The 24335-nt window shown below is 30.9% G+C and overlaps 1 protein-coding gene across 2 annotated transcripts in view; it reads right to left on the bottom strand.

The window, feature by feature from the left end:
• LOC145259144 (anoctamin-7-like) overlaps positions 1 to 24335 on the bottom strand; it is a 577044-nt gene that overhangs the window by 193308 nt on the left and 359401 nt on the right. For both annotated transcript variants that reach the window (XM_080116843.1, XM_080116844.1), the window contains one exon: positions 22608 to 22729. In XM_080116843.1, coding sequence (XP_079972969.1) covers positions 22608 to 22729 — 122 coding nt within the window. The remainder of the gene's footprint in view (positions 1 to 22607; positions 22730 to 24335) is intronic.

Below are 24335 nucleotides of genomic sequence, written 5' to 3'. Positions count from 1 at the left end.
AGGAATCAGAGCGTTGATAATGTAAAGATAGAAGCTTGGTTTTAGATGCATTAAAAGCAACCAGTCACCTGTTTCCCCATTGTACCATACGCTCAAGATCAGAGGAGAGAGAATCAGAGAGAACTTTGTCATTTACGGCCTTTGGTGTGCTGCCATAGATGGTCGTGTCATTAGCATAGATGTCAACGAATAGTTTAAGTATACATGAATTTATAGTTGTTTGCAGATGTTTGAAGGTAGTGCTTAACTTAAATGATTTTCTAGCTGATTGTCGTTTTGAAGTTCAATGTAAACAAATTCTTGTTGAGCCGTCCTCGCAAACAATTGATTTCTATATAATTTCCACCATTAGTGATCATCACAGTGTTCTCTCCATGTGAAACTCAATAACCCTTATCAGCGAGTGGCATTTCGGCCTTGATAAGCGGTGACTCTCTAGTAAAAAAAAAAACGGTAAGATATTTTATTGAGAAGACTTCTTGTCAGTGCCTACCCCTTTGCCAGCTATGAACAAATAACTGGACAGGTGGAAGCTCTCAAAACTCTTCAAGACCGACCATTTAAAGGAATTGCTGCTATGGCCCCATCCCCACTCCTCACACAAAACACACACACACACACACACACGCACACACGCACGCACACACGCACGCACACACACACGCACACACACACACACACACACACATCCTAGTCGTGTGCAGTCTCTGATCCCTATTTTAAACAACAGGTGTGATCAGACAACAAACCAACTTGGATCAAAGTAAGAAATAAATTACCCAAACACGTTTTCTGCGTGGGGGAGAAAAAAGAGAGAGATAGAAGAGAGAGAGAGGGTGGAGAAGGGGAGAGACTAAACTAATCAAAAGTCAATACAAATCATCTTTTTCCTATAAAGTACACATCGGTCAAACCCTCAAACTTTATGTCTTTCAACAATGAAAGGACGTAACACTTTTTTCACACTTCAGAGTTAAAATCGTTTAGAAGAGATGCTGAACATTCCATAGCATTAATTCCTGTATAAATAAAATTACCAGTGGTTATGTCGTGTGTGTGTGTGTGTGTGTGTGTGTGTGTGTGTGTGTGTGTGTGTGTGTGTGTGTGTGTGTGTGCGCGCGCGCGCGCCTTTTTTCGCCTATACGTAATTTTGACGCATTGGATTATTTTTTTATTAAATTTGAAAATTTTAGAAAACCAAGTAATGCTGTATAACTTTTTATTAAATGAATAATCATTTTTTTTTTTTTTTTGGTGGAGGTGGTGGTGCTTGGTGCTTGTTGTTGTTCTTGTTGTTGTTGTTGGTGGTGGTGGTGGTGGTGGAGGAGGAGAAGGAGGAGTAGGAGGAGGAGGAGGAGGAGACTTTCAGTGGCATCCATCCTAATCATAAAAGAAGACATTTTTTTTTTATTTTTTTTTTTCTGTTGTTTTTTTTTTCGGGTTTTTGACGATTATATCAAAGTTATTTCAAATTAAACCTTACAAAATAATGCTTTGAGATGAGTATTATTCATTAATTTATTTTTGCGGACTATTATTTCATTTCTTAGTTGTTGTTTCACGAGGTTTCGGCCAACTATTCCTCTGGCCTTCGTCAGGTGGTAACCGCGAGGGGATAGGAACTCCGAATCTCCTAACTGCATTCTCATCAATTACTGTCTTCCATAGTTGTTGTCGTCTCACTACGCAATAAATAAATTAATAAATAATACTCATCTCAATAATGAATTCCAATTAAAATAATATAAATACCATTCGGTACGAACCCAACCATGGAAGATCAGATAATAAATAAACGTGGATTTATAAGACCAAAAACCTAACCTTGATCGCCCTTTGGGACCCATGGCACAGTGGATAGAGACGTTGAATCTCTATGGTCCAGGTGAGAATTGTTTGAAGATAGCGGTTTCAATCCTACCCAAAACCTGTCAGAGGCTTACTTGGCCAAAACGTGGTGAGACGACAACAACTATGGAAGGCAGTAATTGCTGAGAATGCAGTTAGGAGATTTGGAGTTCCTATCCCGTCGCGGTTATCACCTGACGAATGCCAGAGGAATAGTTGGCCGAAACCTCGTGAAACAACAACTAAGAAAGATGGGGATAAAAGTCCGTAATAATTAATTAATAGATAAATGAATAAATAATACTCATCTCAATAATGAATTCCAATTAAATAATATAGATTTTAATTTGTTTTAAAAAAAAAAAACTTTGTTTTTCTACCATTTTTTGACCGCGCCTACTGTTCTCCATCGTGCAAATTGTCTCTAACAAGAAAAACACTAGATAAACACAGCGAGTATCTATTACTGATGGGGATTTTGTATCTGTTTGTCTATACTTCTTGTTTTTACTGGGAATGGGACATTCTACTGGGTGACAAACATTCACTTGCCATTTAAAAACATTCAACCAAGAGATTTGCTGGTGGTCGGGGGAGGGGGAATTCCAACTGTCCCTTTAAGCGCAATTGTTTGATACTCTCTTGCACTTTGTTCACCGAGTATATTCACCAGGTAGTTTTGAAATTAATTTTCATGGGCCTGGTGCTTCTATAATTACTGGGATGATGGAGATTTTCCTAAGATTCCAGTTTCGCTTCATCTTTCAATGCTCCATTCAGGGGGGGGGGGTAGTGTTCTTTTGTGATGATACCATCTTCTCAGCCATTACCTCCTCTTTTTTTAACAAGAAATTAACAAAACTTACTAGGAAAACGATGCAACTGGACGGAACATGTTAGTAGCAGTAGCAGCTGTAGTACTAATAGTAGTAATAGTAATAGTATTAACAACAACAACAACAACAACATCAATAACAACAACAACAACAACAACAACAACAGTAACAACAAAAACAACAACAATAAGCAGGACCCGAAATAAGAAATATATTTAATTAACAAATATGTTTTGTTAAAGCTGATATATTTCCTGGATAGCACAAAAAATTAGTATTTTGAACAGAAAAACCAATAACACACAGCAAGTATGAGTTTCATAACATTTCTATGAAAATAGTGTTCATTGTATTTCAAATATAGAACTGACCCAAATAAGATTAATTAATAAGTACTAATAAATATTCAGAAAGTAATATTGTGCTACATAGTTCAATACAAATAATAAAATCACATTGTAAGAGACGATCTTTAATTTACTCCTTCAGTCCAGTATCTCTTAACAGACAATGTTCTCCCCCCCCCCCGTTTCTTTCGAAAGTTTTCTTTTTTTACGTAACGTTTCACTGACTTCTTTCTTCAGTGAAAAACCACTGCACATCAAAATTAGTATGAGTTCCTTGCTTACACCATTACAAAATTACAACAAGGATTATATATTATGACAATTACATTCGAAAACGAGGCTACATCAAAGGGAGGTCACTCATATTCTTGCCCAGGGTTCCTTTTTTTTTTTAGCAGTTTGGCCTTCAAAAAAAAGTATTTGCCCTTTATCAAAATGTAACATACAAACTAACTAAGGAGGGAATGAGCAGAATATTATATAATATTTCTGATTTCGTTTATCAACGTCTCTCTGGAAAGGGATGGGATTCATTTCCAAAGGATTTCCCTCAATCCCAGTTTCAAACCAGAAGCTTCAAAGATCAAGGGTTTTTTCTAAGGATGTTGGTGGTACCTACAACTGCAGAGGTCTGAAGGCCGCCTAAAACATTGGAGATTTGTAGTTTTTTCAATTGTCCTTCCAGACAACTTGATACTACTCCCAGTGTACCAACTACGACCGGGATTATTTGTGTTTTAACCTCGTGTATACGCCTTCTCTCCAAGGCCAATGGAGCATAATTGCTCCACTTCTCGTCTCCTTCTCTCTTATATTCCTGTCCCAGGGTACTGAAAAGTCTACAATCTGCCAGTTTTTTTGAGACTTTGTCAATGACCACCAAGATAATAATAATAATAATAATAATAATAATAATAATAATAATAATAATAATAATAATAATAATTCTGATTTCGTTTATCAACGTCTCTCTGGAAAGGGATGGGATTCATTTCCAGAGGATTTCCCTCAATCCCGGCTTCAAACCAGGTGCTTTAAAGATCAAGGGTCATTATGACACTTTTGTCCCACCATACCTCTACCTTGCCATCCTCACTTGTTCTCACTTCATTAGGCACCTCCTCAAACCATTTTCCAACACACTTCACCCCAACCTCTTACACACCACCCAATATATCTGGAGTCCTATGCGATCGTGTCTTTTGCGGTACTCTCTCTGGCCAAGTCCACTACATCCTGCTGCAAGGTGCGCAATTGACTTACACTTTTCAATCCTCTCCCACCATCTTTCCTCTTTTGACACAGTCTTGCTACGCTACTTCGAATGTGAAATATACCAAACATTGCTAAAACTTTTCTTGTTTTGATATCCATGGCATGCAAATCCTTATCAGACCATTCTAAAATTCCCACACTGTATCTCAAAACATTGACTGCCCATGCATTCACTGCTTTCATTAGGTTTCCTCCATACAGTTTCGACTTTGAAATTAGTTTCACTCTTCTAAGATACTCCTTCCTGGCTTTCTCCTTCATTTCTCTGTTCATGATGCCTACACCCTCCAACACTCCCAAATACTTATACCCTGTATCTTCTATTTCTCCATTTGGCAGCACTATTCCATTCGAATGAACCTTTACTCCTCTTTTCATCACCAGCACCGTGCATTTACTAATCCCAAACTCTATCCCAATGTCTTCTGAGTATGTCCCCACAAGTTCTACCAGTCTCTCCATTTCCTTTTCATTTCTACCGAATATTTTCAAATCGTCCATAAACAGTAGATGGTTGAGGCGTCTGTCACCAGATCCAAAATTATACCCCAGTTTTTCTCTCTTCAAGAGGATGCTTAGTGGCATCATTATCATTACAAAAAGAAGTGGCGATAATGAATCTCCTTGGAATATTCCACATTTAATGCCAACCTACCTCATCTCTTCCCTGTTTGCTGTCAGCACCGTTTTCCATTGAGCCATACTTGTCTCCAAAAGCCCTACCACATTCTCAGTAACCTTCATGAGGAACCATGTCATAAGCCTTTCTGTAATCGATCCATGCTACGCTCAGACTCCTCTTCTTCTTTTTCACATCCTGCATTAATGCTTTACCAATTAGTAGTTGCTCTTTGGTACCTCTCGAGCCTTTCCGGCACCCCGTCTGTTCATCTGGAAAAACACCATCACTCTCAAGATGTTCATGAATTTTCTCTGCAAATATTCCAGTCAACAGTTTCCACATCAATGGCAGACATGTAATTGATCTATAATTATTGGCATCTGTTCCTTTTGCAGGATCTTTCCTAATCAGTGTTGTTCTTCCCTTCAAAAGCCAATCAGGGACATCTCCCGACTCTACAACCCTTTGCATGGCAGCAGCTATAGGTGGATAAAGGCATGGAAACTGTTTAAACCAGAAGCCCATCACTCCATCTGAACCAGGTGCCTTCCAGTTTGTCATCCTTCGTATGCCAGCCTTAACGTCATCAATGGTTATCTCAACGTTCTTCATCTGCTGCATTTCTGATAGCCTTTCTCTGACCTCTCCGAACCAGCTAGCCTTTTTATTATATCGCCCTTCGACAGACCAAATCCCACACCAGAACTTCCTGGCATCTTTTGTATTTGGAGTGTTGTTATTTCCCGCCTGTTTACTACCATGTAATTCTTTATACAGCTGAGACTGATTGTTCCGGAAAAGGTTGTTCTGCCAAAACGCTTTTCACCTTCCGCCTATCACTACTCTTCATACTTGGAATCTCTATGATATCGTCTCAAGGAGGAACCTCTCTTAACTTCTGAAGTACTTCTTTTTCTACAGAAGTAAAAGGTCGAACTTCATCACCACTTCTCCATACATCTGCTCCTTTCACTGGTTCCATTGTCTCAGAGTCAATGATTTCATCTGCCTTAGATCCTTCAAACTCCTTCTCATCACTTCCTCTAACCATAGGATTCTATTCCTCCTTAGTTGTCCACCTCCCATCATCGCTTACAATGATATAATAATGATAATGATAATAATGATGATAATGATAATAATGATAATAATAATAATAATAATAATAATAATAATTGTAAACTGTTTTTGACTACTATTTGAGGGTATGAGACCAGTAGATTCACCAATCGTTTTTATAACCACCGGCTGTGCTAAACCAACCAATGAAAATGTGCCAAAGCTACTACAAAAATTGTCAAATTTTGGATTTAATCAGTTCGCTGCTAACTATGTCATGGACCGCATCTGATTCTTGGCCACCATCTTGGTTACTGCCAATTACACTTAGGATCTGATCTGAACTACGTCGCCATCTTTGTTCAACATAATGTCTCAAAACTTAACAGGTTATGGGCCCAGCCAACGTCTTTTCTTTGATGGATCAGAATCTAAATTCGAATTGTGGCAGGTAAAATTTCTGGGATATCTAAGAATTTGAAAACTACACAAAGTGATACAATCTCCAACAGAGAATCCTAACAATCCCGAATTTCTCAAAAAGAATGAGACTGCTTTTGCAGAACTGATTCAATGCTTAGACGATAGAAGTCTGTCTCTGATTTTAAAAGACACCTTTGATGACGGACGGAAAGCATTGAACATATTAAGAGAACATTATTTATCAAAACGGAAACCGAAAATTATATCACTATATACAGAACTAACGTCTCTGAAACGTAACAAGGATGAAACGATTACTGACTATGTTATAAGGGCAGAAACAACCGCCAATGCCTTAAAACTCTCAGGTGAAATAATAAGCAATAGCTTGTTGATATCAATGATCTTCAAGGGACTTCCAACCGATTTTAAACCATTTACAACTGTTATAATGCAAAAAGACAAATCCATAAATTTAAGCAAATTTAAAGTGGCATTGCGTAGTTACGAAGAGGCAAATCGGATGATTGTGAACAATAATAACTCCAGCAATATTATGAAGTTCAAAAATGCTTCTCGAAAACAGTCACTACAAAATTATGCACCTCACCGCAACGTGTTCCCCAAAAGTAATTTTCCCAAGAAAAAGAATAAAATTATCTGCTATAATTGTGGACGACCCAACCACAAAAGTTTCCAATGTCGATATAAACGCTCTACAATGGACCCATAAAAAATTTTGAGAACTTTGAGGAAGAACATACATTTCTATTCACATGTAACTTTGGCAATACCACAAACGGTAAAAATCTCCTCGTAGACTGTGGTGCTACAGCACTTGTTATCACCAATTTGATTCAAACTTTAATCCACAAAGTAATTTTGTCGAATTTGCTGACGGTAGTCAAATAAATGATATAATCTTGCAAAGAGGCGATGCTAAAATATCCTTAACAATAATAATAATGACAATAATGATAATGATAATAATAATGATAATGATAATAATACTAATGATAATAATGATAATACTAATGATAATAATAATGATAATAATAATAATAATGAGAATAATATATAATAATGATAATAATAATAATGGTAATGATAATGATAATAATAATGAAATAATAATGATGATGATAATAATGATAATAATAATAATAATTATGATAATAATAAAATATTAATAATGATTATACTAATAATGATAATAATGATGATAATAATAATGATAATAATGATAATAATAATGATAATAATAATGATAATAATATTAATAATAATGATAATAATAATGATAATAATAATGATAACAATGATAATAATAATGATCATAATAATAATAATTATAATAATAATGATAATAATAATGATAATAATGATAATAATAATAATAATGATAATGATATTAATAATAATAATGATGATGGTTATTATAATAATAATAATAATGATGATAATAATGATAATAATGATAATAATATGGATAAGAATAATGATAATAAAATTCATAATGATAATAATAATGTTAATGATAATAATAATGATGATGATGATTACAATAATACTAATGATGATGATAATAATAATTATGATAATGATAATAATATTGATGATGATGATAATAATAATGATGATGATGATAATAATAATGATAATGATAATAATGACAATGATAATAATAATAATGATTATGATAATAATAGTAATTATGATAATAATGATAATAATAAAGATGATAATAATAATGATACTTATAATGATAATAATAATAGTAATTATAATGATAATGATAAAAATGATAACAACAATGATAATAATAATGATAATACTATTGATGACGATGATAATAATAAGGATGATAATGATAATAATAATGATAATAATAATTATAATGATAATGATAATAATAATAGTAATAATAATGATAATAATAATGATAATAATAATGATAATAATAATAATGGTATTAATAATAATAATGATGATGGTAATTATTATTATAATAATAATGATAATGATAATGATGATAATAATGATAATAATAAAGATAACAATAATGATAATAAAATTCATAATGACGATGATTATGATAATGATAATAATAATGATGATGATGATGATGATGATTATAATAATACTACTGATGATGATAATAATATTGATGATGATGATAATAATTAATGATAATGATAATAATTAATGATAATGATAATAATGACGATGATAATAATAGTAATGATTATGATAATAATAACAGTAATGATAATAATAATGATAATAATAAAGATGATAGCAATAATGATAATAATAATGATAATAATAATAACAATACTAATGATGATAATAATAAGGATGATAATGATAATAATGATGATAATAATAATGATAAGGAGATTAATAATGATAATAATAAGAAGAATGATAATAATAATGATAAAAATAATGATGATAATAATAATAATTATAATGATAATAATGATAACGATAATAATAATAATAATAATAATGATAATAATAATGATAATAATAATTATTATGATAATTACAATAATGATAATATTAATGATAATAATGATAATAATAATGATAATAACGATAGTAATAATGATAATGATAATAATAATGGTGATGATTAGAATAATGAAAATAATAATAATAATGATAATAATAATGATAATAATAATAATGATGATAATAATAATGATGATAATAATAATGATGATAATAAGAATAATGACAAGGATGATAATAATAACAAGAAGAATGATAGTTATAATGATAAAAATAATGATGATAATAATAATTATATTGATAATAATAATAATGACAATAATATTAATAATGATACAATGATAATAATAAAAATGATAATAATAATGATAACAATAATAATAATGATAATAATAATTATTATGATAATAACAATAATGATAATATTAATGATAATAATGATAATAATTATGATAATTACGATAGTAATAATGATAATGATAATCATAATAATGATGATGATTATAATAATGATAATAATAATAATAATAATAATAATGATAATAATAATGATAATAATAATGATGGTAATAATAATGATGATAATATTGATAATAAAATTAATAATGATAATTCTAATTATAATAATAATAATAATTATGATAATAATAATAATGATAATGATTATAATAATTATAATAATAATAATAATAATAATAATAATAATACAAAAACATTGATAAGTGACAAATCACTCCATAAAATATATATATATATATATATATATATATATATATATATATATATATATATATATATAATATAAAGCTGAATGTCTGTGTGTGTGTATGGTTGACTATTATAGAAAACTGATCACATATAATGATAAAGATGTATCGAGACACAGGAATGGGTATGTTTGATCTGGCAGAACGGTGGTTCATTAAAATTGTGGGGTCTGCGTTCACGCCTAGTCCACAAAGTATGGAAATAAAAAGATTTAAAATTAAAAAAAAACGTTTACAAGTGTTTTTGATATAGATGTACATAATAACACTTTGATAAGTATGTTTTAACTTAAATAGGGATGGTATCATAAAATTGTGAGGGTCTGCGTTCGCGCCTAGCCTCCATAGAATGGAAATAGGCACAAACTTTAATAAAGACTTTTCATATCTATCTGCATAAGTATACTTTGACAATTATGTTTCAGTTTGAAGAAATATGGTATAATAAAATTATGGGGTGTTCGTTCGCGCCTGACCTCCATAGAATGGAAATATGTCACAAAGTTTAACAAGGTTTTTTAATATATATCCACAGAATATTGTGATAAGTGTTTCAGTGTGAACAGGTATGGTATAATAAATTATGGGGTTTATCTATTTTATTTTTACTTTCATCATATTTTGCTTTGGTTTTGATACCCCTAAATTCGAAGCTATCTCTTTACAACCCTTCCTTTTCATAACTTATCATACTTTCATAAAATCAGAGTCCATTTTCTCTAGACTGTTTTTGAACCCAGTCAACGATGGGTACTTTTGCTAGTATATATATATATATATATATATATATATATATATATATATATATATATATATATATATATATATATACACACATGTTGAATTGATTACTTTTCATGTTAAAAATATATGCTGAAATTCTCTGACTTATCATTTCTTACAGCGACTGACAGCCGATTGCTAAATAAATCTATCTATCCATTTGATATCTATTCTATATAACCCACAAGCCTATAGACCGTGTTTAAGCATGGCTACCGTAATATGATGGCCTAGCGACGACTATAATTTAGTCTGGTGATGTCATGAACATCGGTCTGTTGAAATTTGGTCACGTGTTTCATGACTAAACCGGAAGTTGGTTTAAAGTTTTGGAGGGTTAAATAAATTTAAACATGCCGTCGAGATGTATAGTTCCAAAATGCCAAGATAACTACGAAAATGGACCAAAAGTTACCGTGTTTTCATTTCCCCAAAAAAAGGAAATAATTTACCAGTGGATTAATGTAATAAAAAGAAAGGATTTTACTCCATCTAAATATAGCAGAGTAAGTTTTAAAATGTTTGAGATATTTTTTTTTTTTAAAAACGTGCCTTTTTTATTTTTATTTATTTTTCAGAATGTATTTTAAAATAAAAATGAAAGTATGTATATAAAAAATGAATTTTACAGGTAATTTAAGTTATTATTACTTAGAAACTTATTTAAAATGGGGAGTATGGTGAAAATATTATGTACTTTCACCTAACAATTTAATAAAAGCGATATCGTAAAAACGGAATTCATTGTTTAAATAATTCTAGAATAGAAAAATCATTTATCTTTTTAGTTCAACTATTTTATTGTGCAATATTTATGTCAGCGTGAAATAGATTAAACTTGTTTTTTACGTTTATGACCGTTTTTGTTATCCCAAAAGCTTATTAATAAAATTATTTGTGGTAAATGTCATGGCCCTGGAGGTGTCAGAATTTTGGAGAATGTACTTCCAAAATAAACTATTAAAATTGTTTATAAAAATAATAGAAATATTTTTTATTTTAAAAAAGTGTTTACAAAATGCCGGCAATAAAACAATAATGTTTCTATTATTTTTTTAAACAATTTTAATAGATTATTTTGGAAGTATATTCCATAAAGAAAATAAACTTTAAACGGAGAAATTACGAGTTTTGTATACGTTATTCGCAGTTTTGTGTTAGGGTTGTCAAAAATTCCCCCCAAATTCTGATACTGCTAGTGGCGCTGTAAACGAAAATAAGGTTTAAAATTACGGCAAACGAGTAGTTTCCAAGATATGAAGAAATGTTAGTTTTAAAAAATGGGGGATCACTTTTCTATAAAAATTTAACGTAAAATGAGCATCCACTTTATGGCCATTGATTTTTTTAGGGCGCTTTCTTTTTAACAAATAAAAGCGAAGAAAAATGAGTATGGCCACCTTTATGTTGGGGGTTGGGAGTCAACATACAATGAACACAGTTTAACGTAAAATGAGCACCCCCTTTCAAAAAGTATAAACAGAATTTTTGTCGGGGAGAGGAGGTCAACTGTAGGTGCTCATTTTACGTTTAGTTGTGTTCATTCCTACATCAAAGAGGCACTTCGCCTTGTTTGAGGCGAAAATGTAATTTTAAAAAAAATTGCTCGTTGCTCATATAAAAAAAAAATTGGCCATAAAGTGGGTAGTCGTTTTAGGTTAAATTATCCCCGCCTTTTTTGTTTTTAACTAACATCTCTTGGAAACTACTAATTTGCCGTAATTTTAAACGTTATTTTCGTTTTCCGCACCCCCGAAAACCTATAAAAGTGGTAATTTAAAAGGATTTTTCGAGGGTGGACTAATTCTGCACATTTACCTTATTTTTTTTATTTTATCGTATTTTGTCATGTAATTTTCTTCTTTTTTTTTGTATTAAGTCAAACATGCTACGATTTTCTTTTAAATTATTTCTTTAGGTATGTGAACTTCATTTTCGACCTGAAGACATACAGCGAGAGGCATCAGCATTTGATGAAAGGACTGGAAAGACAATTAGTGTTAAATTAAAAAATCCCTATCTTAAGGATGGTGCTATTCCTCGAATATTACCAAACTGTCTCTCCTATTTATCGTCATCAACCACTCCTAACGCAAAGAAAATGCGTTTAGAAAATTCTCCTAATGCAAAGAAAATGCGTTTAGAAAATTCTGCTATTAAGCGTGCATTATGTGAAAGTGTTGCTGACGGGTCAGAGTTACGGAAACGTAAAACTTTCCATAATATTGATGATTTAGAAAAAAAATTAACGTTTATAGATAAAAATTATTGGACTTCTATTAGGCAAGACAATACCATCATTATATGCCATATAAAGAGATGCCCATGCCCCAAAATAAAAATGTCTATGGTGATTGAACCGGACTTGTCCGTTAGAGTATTCTGTAGTGATGCGGAAATGAGTGCTATAGGGGAGTATAGAATTCCTAAACATGTAACAGAGGAAAATTCTCTGCAGATTTTGATGGAAAACATGAAAAAAAATGGACATCGAAGAACAGGAAATGAAAACTTCTAATATAAGTTCTTTATTAAAATTAATCTTATCATTTTTGCTATTAGTGCAAGATGAATTATTTAAATATATGAACAAATTAACATAATGACAATGAATAAGGTTAATTATTCGAGTGAAATGATGATATTTTCTCCCCTAGAGGGTACAGACTGTTAAGAGACACTAAAAATGCAATTTTACCATGCTATTCAACCATTCAAAGATTAACCTTATCAACTTCTATGAATCCTGCCATTGAACAACACGATAACAATTTTCTCGTGTATATTAAAAGTAAGTTCATGTTACTAATACAGAATGACATCACAGTATCTTTACTTGTTGATGAAATACATCTCAAACCTTATCTTGATTATAAAGGTGGTAATATTGTTGGCTGAGCTAACAACAGCAATGAACCTGCCACAAGTGAATTTGCTTTTATGCTTAGCAGTGTATTCTCACAATATAAGGATGTTGTGCATGTTATGCCAACTAAATGTCTTCTAGCTAAAAACTTATTTGACATAATTAAACGTGTAATAATTGGCTTAGAAGATATAGGGTTTAAAGTATTATCTGTTATAACAGATAATAATGCAATAAATAAAAAAGCTATGTCTTTCTTTTGTAGCCCATCAAAGCTTTCAATTGTATATCCTCATCCAGTTAGAACGTCTAGCCCTCTTTTATTGTTATTCGACTCAGTGCATATATTAAAATGCATTAGAAACAATTGTCTTGGCCAAAAAGATGAACGTAAATGCATGATGTTCCCAAAGTTTTGTTATAATGGAAATCATGAATTAGATAACATCCAAAGTGCTCCATTTTCTAGTTTACATAAACTTTATGCCCTAGAATCTCAATCACTTGTGAAATATTGCTATAAGTTGACTTCAAAAGCTCTTTCTCTGATTACTTTTGAAAGGGAAAATGTTAATTTAGTTTTGCAAATTTTCAATGGATATACTATTCAATGTTTGCATACCTTAGGAAAACAGGAATGCTTGCCAAATTATGCAGAAATCGCAGAATACATTCAAATATTTTATATTTGGTGGACAATACTGAATGTGAAAACACCATATAAAGGTTGTCGACTTCGTAATAAATATGCTAATCCACTTACATTAAATAGTGATAATTATAGTTTCCTAAATATGTTCTGTGACTGGTTAGAAACTGGGAATAGCATTCCTGGAAGAACTGGTAAGTTAACAAAGGAAACATATACTGCTTTGCACCATACTACTTACGCAATTTTAGAATTGAGTAAATATTGTATAAATGTACTGAACATGGTGTATATATTACCAGGAAAGTTTCAGACGGATAACCTTGAGGCAAGGTTTGGCCAGTATCGACAACTTAGTGGAGATCAGTATAATATATCGATACGTCAGGTGTATGAATGTGAAAAAAAAATCAGAATGTTGTCAGTTTTAAAATTGAGCTTACCAATTAACAATCGAACTATTGAATTGAAAAATTTAAAAGAAACTAACTGGGATCAAATGACAAGGGAGCAAGAGTTACATGTTTATAAATTTAACATAGATGTAACAGAAGATGATATTAATCGATGCAAGGAAGTACTTCCTGTTATATTATACTTAGCAAGTTATTGCTGACATGCAGTTTTCAAAAAACTGAAATGCAATAGTTGCAAAAATTTAATATCCGGGAGAGAGGCTATTGAAGAAATAGCTGAATTAAACAGCTACTTTCAGGATATTAACAGAGGTTCTCTGCTATCCCCGAATGATATAACTAATAATTTTGTCTTATATAGTTATAAACAAACTTACAAAATGCAATTCTTTTTTACATTCGATTCATCAGAGAAAATTAGCCATGTACATAACTTTAAATATTTTGGCTGATCAAAATCGATTATTTCATGTTGACTCTTGTGATAAGGGTCACGCTATTCAGCAAATTGAAAAAATGCTGGTATGGAGTTTATCGAATTCCCTTATAAACAATTTTTGTCACAAAGAGAATGACAATATTAGTAAAATAAAAATATCAGAAAAAGAAAAATTCAAACTTTTAATTAAATTCTACAACAGATTTTTGAAAAGTTTTAATATTCAATGTTTGAAATATTTCTGCCTTTGTTTATACGAACATTTGTTTGAATTTAATTTTTAACTTATTGTTTGTTATTCAGTTAAACTAATTTATTGTTCGTATTTCAGTTAAACTAATTTATTGTTCGTATTACAGTTAAACTAATTTATCGTTTGTTTTTCAGTTTTGATTTTTTAAATATTGTTTTTTTGATTTAAAAAATTTTTATTGTTCATTTTTATTTATTTCTATTGAATAAACTTTAGTTTCATACAAATCAAATCGTATTCCTTTTCTTTTTAAACATTTTAACAACTTTTCTCCCTTTCAATTCGTTTTTTATTATTAATATTTTTATTATTAATATTGGATGAGTTTCAGTACAAGTGTTTATCTTTTTTAATCCAATTTTGAAGTTTTCTAACGCTTTCTGTAAAAAAATGTCTGCTCATTATCGACAGTCTGTGTTCCACTTATCTTGCATGCTAGGACCTATGGCGGTGACGTCATTTTTCAGCTGACAAGCCATCTATGACGATGGTCACGGTTTAAGTCAAGAAAGACAGATAATTATTATCCCCTTTTAAAATGCACTTTTTGAGAGAGGAAGTCAATTAAATACGGACTGGCATGTAGAACCCTAGCAGCCTTCCACGTGAACTGAGAATTTTTTTTTTAATTTATCATGATCAGTTAATAAAGCAAACGTCAGAAGGGGCACGTCACAGTATGTATGTATGTATGTATGTGTGTATGTATGTATGTATGTATGTATGTATGTATTAGTACTACCTGCCTCATGGTTCAGTCACCTGCGACTAAACTGGTTCCCCTACCAGACTTGTTTGGTGAGGAGAGTGGCTAGTCTCCCTGAAGGATTAAAAACAAGACCTTCCAAAGGGCAAATGAACCCTTTTTCCGGGTCAACGGCCAACTAGCACCGTACGTGTATGTATGTGCGTGTGTTGGGGTGGATAGGGCTCCCGTAAGCCATGGTGAAGGCAACCTTTCTAGGAGAAGCAAATCTCTGATTTAAAAAAACCATAAAGCGGGAGACCAGTACCTGCATTAAGCTGGTCTGCAGTTTAACTTGTTGCTGGCTATCTTGCTCTTGCTTGTTGCTGGATCTCAACATTTTGAACCGAGAGAGAGATTTAGCTGCCATACAAAGCTCAGACTCTGTAACATCATCTGTGTATAGATACTCCCTCAGCCATTTGTCTATAAAAATGGTCCTGTAGCGATGGAAAAGTTGTGATGTGTAGAGGCTTCCAGCATTTCAAATTATTACAATTAATTGATCTCAACGATCATCTTCAGTGTCATGCCTGCTTGAGCGTGTGAATTCAGGTAGGACTAAAAATTAAAAAAAGTCATTTTTGGGCTCATGGATTTTAGTGTCTGAGGGAGTGGCACTCGTCTGACAAGACGTTGCAATCATCATATATGTATGCCTAAAACTTTCGACAGAAACGGCAGATTTTCACAAGATCAGTATCGATTTGAAGATCAACCCTTTGGACAACAAATATCGAAAAATTAGCTAAGAACATTAATTCCTTAATCCTTAACTGGGCACTTTTCTACAAGGAGAGGCTGCTTTTTTCACCGATATTTTCGAAAATCATCCCATCTTTTCGATTGACTATCCTTCGCCACTTCCGGTTTGGCAATGGACGTAACGGCAAAGACATCATGTTTTTTTTTTCAATTCTTTTCCTCCTTCGCGGTATGAGTTCGAGCCTGCCAGCTTACAACCACTTTTATTTTATTTTTTTTTTTACTCAACAAACACCTCCAAGTACCCGGGCAACGTCAGGCACCCAGGCTAGTACAATTAAGGGGCAATTCATTTATATATATATATATATATATATATATATATATATATATATATATATATATATATATATATATATATATATGAAGAACAAATGATTAATAAAACATGTTAAAAGACATCTTGAAAAAGAGTTAAAAACATATTTAATTTTAAAGAAGGAAGCACAAGATAAGTGGATAGTCCTTAATCCGCGGAGTTTCGAAGAAATACTCTCCTTCTCATCAGAGGGCAGGAATTAGCAAAATGCAGGATCGGATTTTGCATATAAAAGTATTTAATGAAACTACAAGTAAGTCAAAGATCTTACTTGGTTAAAAAAAAGGGTGAGGTAAGGGGAACAGGAGGCAAAAGAAAAATAATAAAAGGATATATATATATATATATATATATATATATATATATATGAATGACAAAAAAGGAGCTTATAGCCTAAAAAAAAACGCTAAAGTAGCGGAAAGTAAACAAATAACAGCGTTTCAAAGTTGTTATATCGCTAAAAACACCAACAATAAATCTTAAATTTAAAAGCGATATAAAAACCATGCATTCAAGTGATGAGTCATTGGAGCTCACTTGTAGAACACCAGACTGTGAATGCTGGTGTCATGAGTTCGATGACGGCTAAAAGCTAGAAACATGCATGCCATGGGTATACCTTGTATGCATGTAATAATAATTTTTTTTTTTTCCTTTATTTTTAACTTTGGTTTTAATTTTATGAGATACAATATCCAATCCTAATAACATAAGACTAAAGTAAAAAAAAAAAAAGAATTATCAATAATAATTGCATCTTATTCGTCAGTCATAGTGGTTTTTTGCTTAATTGTTAAATAAAATTTCAAAAAATTATTGAAAAGACATTTTCTTATTGAATCAAACGAAATTTTGTGGATTTATAATTTGAATTACTTGAATTATTTGAATCCAAATGGATTACTGTTAACTGATGTAATCGCTAATTTTTGTTGCACCACATGTTTATAGTGACACATGGTGCAACGGATAAAGTTGCTAAATGACAATCAGTTCTAAGTGACAGTCTTTTGGAGGTTGAAGGTTCAATCTTCACTGCAGAGGGGTTAATAACTAAGAGTAAAATAAAAATTATCTAGCAAATCTTAACTCATTGTTCTCAGGTGAGTAACTCTTTTTTTACTAAAGTAGCTGAAAATCTTCTTTTTTCTTATAATCACACGAATGTTTTGTTTAAGAAAAATTACAATATCGTCGTATTTTACATTTTTTTTTTATAACGCTATAAAACTTTGTTACATTAAATGAAGTATAATAGTCGAAAAATAAACCTTTTTTTCTTACAATTAAAATACAGTTACCTCCCTTAGACGAAAGAGTTAAGATTCGAATTGCCTTTAATCTTTATTTTTATTTTATTTTTTTTTTTTTTGTGTCCAGGATACAAAACATACTTTGATTTTTATGGATAAGTGCATTGTGTGGTAAGGATCTACCAAAAGCGAGTTTGGGATGAATGCCAATTATAACATTACAAGGAATATAAATACAAGGGAAGTAACTTTTCATAAAATAAGATGGATTATTCCCCTTACTAGAATTTGCTAATATAAAAGATAATTGAGTTAATATTGAAGTAATTTATTTCAAAGTAATAATGAAATGTAATGTTTTTAATAGATTTATTTGCAAGCGAAACTGACATTTTAAAAATATATGGAAACGCTTTATGAACTTTTCAAAAAAAAAAAAAAGTATTTCACAAATGAAAAATGGTTTAAATCAATAAAGTGGATTAACTTGTACCTAAATAAAACCAATAATAATAAACATAAAACCAATTGTTAATATTTATTTTATATATCTATCTATACTCCTATACATTCGTTTTTCTTTTGTGTGTATTGATATTCATATTAAAACCCCTCTTTTCTATTTATTTAAAAAGAAAATGCAATTTTCTTATATATGGGTTGTGGAATCGCATTCACTAGCATAAGATCTAGCTAATTTGCATATTCTTTTAAACATTCATTTAAATTATATCCCTATTAGTTTTTTCGGTTTTCTTATGGGATGATCATCTTTAGTTAACTATTACGTGCATTATCATGCAGATATTCTACAAGATTTATACTTGCATAATATTTGCGTAAAAAGTTTATACTAAAGACAAAATTGTTTCCTTATATATTTATGTATACGTATATAAGTTTGTTTAATCTATCTATCTATCTATATATATATATATATATATATATATATATATATATATATATATATATATATAAAAGTGAAAGTGTCTGTCTGTGTGTGTGTCTGTGTGTGTACATTTCACTAGGCAATAACTCAATTTTCAGTCTACAGACTCGAAATTTGATATACAGGGTACTGAGATTTAGGGAAGTCGATGTGATCGGTTTTCGGTCAGAAATTTGGCGATTAAGGGATCAAAGTTCAACGATTTGACCTTTGAAAACTCTACCAAACTCCTCCGACAATTTTGGGTCTAACCCCTTGAAATTTTAGATATAGGTTCCTTGGACATGGATCTAACTTAATAACTTGATTTGAGCCTAAAACAATAAATTTTAAGGGGTCATAATAGGGGTCAAAGTTAAAAAAATTGACCACTTTTTCTTTTTTTTTGCTTAACATACACCTCCAAATATCCGGGCAACTCCGGGTTGAAATGCTAGTATATATATATATATATATATATATATATATATATATATATATATATATATATTACTATAAATTCGTTTTTCTTTTGTGTGTATTGATATTCATATTAAAACCTCTCTTTTTTACTTGTTTGAAAAGAAAATACAATTTTCTTATATATGGGTTATGGAATTGCATTCACTAGCAAAAGATCTAGCTAATTTGCATATTCTTTTAAACATTCACTTTAATTAATTCCTTATTAGTTCCTTCGGTTTTCTAATGGGATAATTATCTTCAGTTCACTATTACGTGTAATTATATTCATGCAATTATTCTACATGATTTATACTTGCATAATATTTGTGTACAAATGTATAGTAAGCACAAAATTGTTTCCATATATATTTATGTATACGTATATATTTTTGTTTAACAAATTTTGCCTACCAAATTCCTCCTAGAGTTTTTGGTCTACAGACATGAAACTTCATATAGAAGGTATTTGAATTCATGCAAAACTTTATATTTGGGTTTTAGCCCGGAAAAATGGGTGCAAAAGTGTGAAAATTTAAAAAAAAATGAAATTTGCCAGGTGAAGGTCGAAGCCAGCATTAAGAATACATGACATAGTAGCTATTAGTTCATGTTTTAATTTTTAGCCTTGCAGTAAACATATTTTCATAGCCCAGTCATTGACGGCAGAGGCAAAATAAATCGTGAGCTAGACGTTGTGATTTCGATTCTCGGTGGTGGCACATGAGTCTTTTTTTTAATACTTTTTAAATCATTACTAAATATTGCATCCAATCTATCTATCTATCTATAAAAGTGAAAATGTCTGTCTGTCTTTTCTCTATGGTAGTTAAGGAAGACTATTATAGAGAAAGGCATTACTTTACATATTCACAATTTTTAATATATACATATGCACATAACATTATGAACAGTTCATAGGGCCCGAGCAAAGCTGGGCGGAACTGCTAGTATATATATATACATATATATATATATATATATATATATATATATATATATATATATATATATATATATATATATATATATATATATATATATATATATATATATATATATATATATATATATATATATCTGAAGAGAGGGGGGATGTAATTATTTCATGTATATACGCATCGAACACCATTCAATACATCTGTAAACAAAAGATGTTAGTTCAAAGTCGTGTAGGTATTGCTTGTTGATGACAATTGGTGGTGCTCCCTGAAGTCTGTTTGAAATGAGTATTTCCAAAGTGTACATGATTTATCTGAAGAAGGTCGGAGGTTATATCAACCAAAAACATTGTGAAAATAATACTCAAGATGAGAACAGTAATCCAAATAATACAAACCATCAATCCTCATCTCAAAAATTCAGAGAACATTCAAAGTTCAAATGTTTCTTGATAGAATAAATTCTTTTCGTGAAAGAAATTAATAATATTTTCTTGATTTATATTTAAATCGAATAAAATGGTTATTTTATGAACGTACATGTTGAGTTTTATATCGGCCAGTAGATCGAGTAGGTCAGTGGCTGATGTCAGTCCAGGCTAGAAGAAAAAGAGAAAGCATTTTGCATGTCCCCTCATGTAAAACAGCAAACACTCGTCTATACCAATAACTTCTCTTACTCTACCTAAATTTAAATGCAAATTCCATAAATAAGCTTCTTTTTTAGAGCTGCCTGTCTGTGGAACATAATACTGCCGGTCTGCTTCCCAGCTGACATCGTCATTTTAAACAAGTTCTTATTGAGCTCTGCTCATAAATAATCAATTTCTACCCAATTTGCACCACTACTAATCATCATAGTGTTCACTCATTAACTCTTATCCTTGCTTGGTCTTCATAGGAAGTGATTCGCTAGTAAAGCTCATTTCACTGATAGAAGCATCATCTGGCGTTTACAAAGGGCAGACAACTCTAGACTTGAAAACGCCTCCTGGCAGTAAATCTGTGTAATTGTGAAAGGAAGGTAATTTTACATATTTCATCTGTGTTTATGTATTCAAATTGTCTTCTTTTCTCATAATATTTCTCATTACTAGGACTTACAATTGTGTTTTAAGACACACAATCAACAAGTTGGCATCGAGCATCACTAAACCTCTACACTAGTTGTAATTGTCCCTGAAGTCATTCTCTATCAATTAATCCAGTTAAACAACTTAGGATTGATCTCTACACTTTATTTCAGTTTATTTTATAAGCAGTCATTTTTTAAAATATGTTTTATACCGAAAGTTTAATAAAAAACAAATATTTTAATTATTTAATAAAATATTTTATAACATTATTTTGTTTTGTTATATATTGGTTGGAACCCTATGTTAATAAGTAGATATTATGTTAACTAGTATGAATTTTGGCTGGGGTTACATGACCTGGCAGCAAATGGAAATAGATCACTTGCAGTTAGTATGATTAAAGCAATGGGTCAAGGATTACCTCCCTAGATAAAATGCACTAAACATGAAAGTGTTGAATGTTATTTTACATAGAAATGATGGCACAGGACTTAAGAGAGTCAAGAAGCACGAGAGATGTCATGCATTTGAAAATGTAGAGAGTATCTAGACAAATTTCACCTCAATGTCTGCCATCTACGTTCCACAAATAGAAGAACAAGTAAGAAGGAATTAATTTTTCACCTAGGTAGTCTCTCCTGAAACTTTGAACATATTTTCTCTTTTCAATAAAACCTTTGAAAGCCGAGTTTCCATTGTGCTTGTCTGCACGAGTAGATTCAAATTGAGTTAAACAGAAGATCAACAACCACAAGGGGTCACGGAACACAGGTGGAAAAGTGATGATCCAGAGCGTCAACTACACAACGTATGAAAAAAGATTTTGTTTTGTTGATTTGTCTCGTAATCACTCATGGACAAAAATGCACAGATGCACCGCACACATTTGTTGGAAACAACACGTGTAAAGTGTTTGTTTAATAGGTTTTTTAAACAGAAAAATATTACATAATATTACCATAGTGTAAAACAACAATGGTTAAAAAGAAAGACAAAAGAAGAAGAAAAGAAATATTACCTCATATTGTTTACTTCCATGAAACTCTGGTCGATTTGGTTCCAAGGTTTCATAATTGGCAACATCCCATTGATGAGAAAGTTCAGCAGACTTTCGTTTCCATACTTCTGTAAATATCGTACCTACAAAATTAGAAAGGAAAGAAGAAAATAATTCAATTTGAATTTAGCATCAAAAAAAAATATTGGTATGTGAGAAAATTTCCTTTCTGTGTGTTAGTCCTCAGCTATAACAGGACATCTAATAATGGATCTTTGCTTCCATACATTTCGCCTTAAAAAAGGTAAGTTTTTGTAAATCATTTTGCAGAGTGTCTGCTCAGCTCATCATTTTTCTTTCTCTTGTTCACTTCTATTTAAATTTGAGTTTGGAAACAGCAATGTTGCAACATGTCTGAACCATCTGAGCCATTATTTATTTATCTTGCACTTGATCATAAGAGTTAGACTATATATATATATATATATATATATATATATATATATATATATATATATATATATATATATATATATATATATATACATACATATATATATACATATATATATATATACATATATATATATAATTATATATATATAATTATATATACATATATTTATATATATATATAATTATTTCTACAATCAAATATGTTCCCATATGTTCTACAGCTGAGCCATAAAGAAGGGCGAAACTCGAGTCTAAAACTTCCAGTCTGCAGCTTTCATAGTTTGTATCAGTTGTAATACTGTTTGATTGTGGAAATAATTATATATATATATATATATATATATATATATATATATATATATATATATATATATATATATACATATATATATATAATTATCCACTGACATGCGTTTCGTCGTCTACAACTTATCAGAGTGGTTGAATCTAGCAAGATTTGAAAGCGGGACCCCATAATAAGAAGCCTAAACTCCTACCACTGGACCATCTCGCACAACTGTTTTGGTAAAAGGGAAAATTATTCCCAACTCGCATTTAGGTTAGGTAAAAATGATCTTTCATATAAATAATTGAATTCAATCAAAACGTATTGCAAAAACAAAAACAAATAAGCAATATTTCAACTCACATTCAAAACAATTTAATATTAATTTGCTCGCAGGGTTAGATCTTTGGTTGGCATCACTCTAGCAAGTGTAAAATCCTTCTTGTAAGACATCGGCCTGAGTACTTCGTAGTTGGATGACCACACTTCTTGTTGAGAAGTAGGTATATTCTACAGTCAGTCTCCATTGCAGTTAGTTTCATCCATATTAGTCAATGGACTTTCTTGTATGTGGAATGGTGGCGCAGGTGGCAACGTACTCGCCTCATATGCAAGTAACTTGGGTTTTGAATCCTGAGTTTCGATATGTTCTACTGAGGAACCCAAAGGCAGGCGAAACTTGAATTTAGGATTTCTGGACTGTGACTGTGGCTTTCATGGTTTGTGTCAGCTGCGGTGTTTTTTGATTATCGAATTAATATATATCATATCAGATTAAAAAATTCTGATATATATAATTAAAAAGTTATTTAAAACTGGTTTAGAAAGTCTCACTTGAACCTAACTAAAGGAATCTTATCCAACTTGCAGAGAAATATGATAAAATAGAGGTTTATATATAAGTGTATGTGGATTTAAAATGGTATTTAAATCAAATTTAAGAAGAAAGAATTCATTTAGCTTAGAAGTATGACATACAAGCATTTTAAATCCCTGTGTGTGTGTGT

The sequence above is a fragment of the Euprymna scolopes genome, chromosome 34 (assembly GCF_053919585.1).
Source record: "Euprymna scolopes isolate OS-2025 chromosome 34, ASM5391958v1, whole genome shotgun sequence".
Taxonomy (NCBI): Eukaryota; Metazoa; Mollusca; class Cephalopoda; order Sepiida; family Sepiolidae; genus Euprymna; species Euprymna scolopes.
The sequence above is the reverse complement of the archived record's forward strand: the minus strand, read 5'-3'. Positions and strand labels throughout refer to the sequence as shown.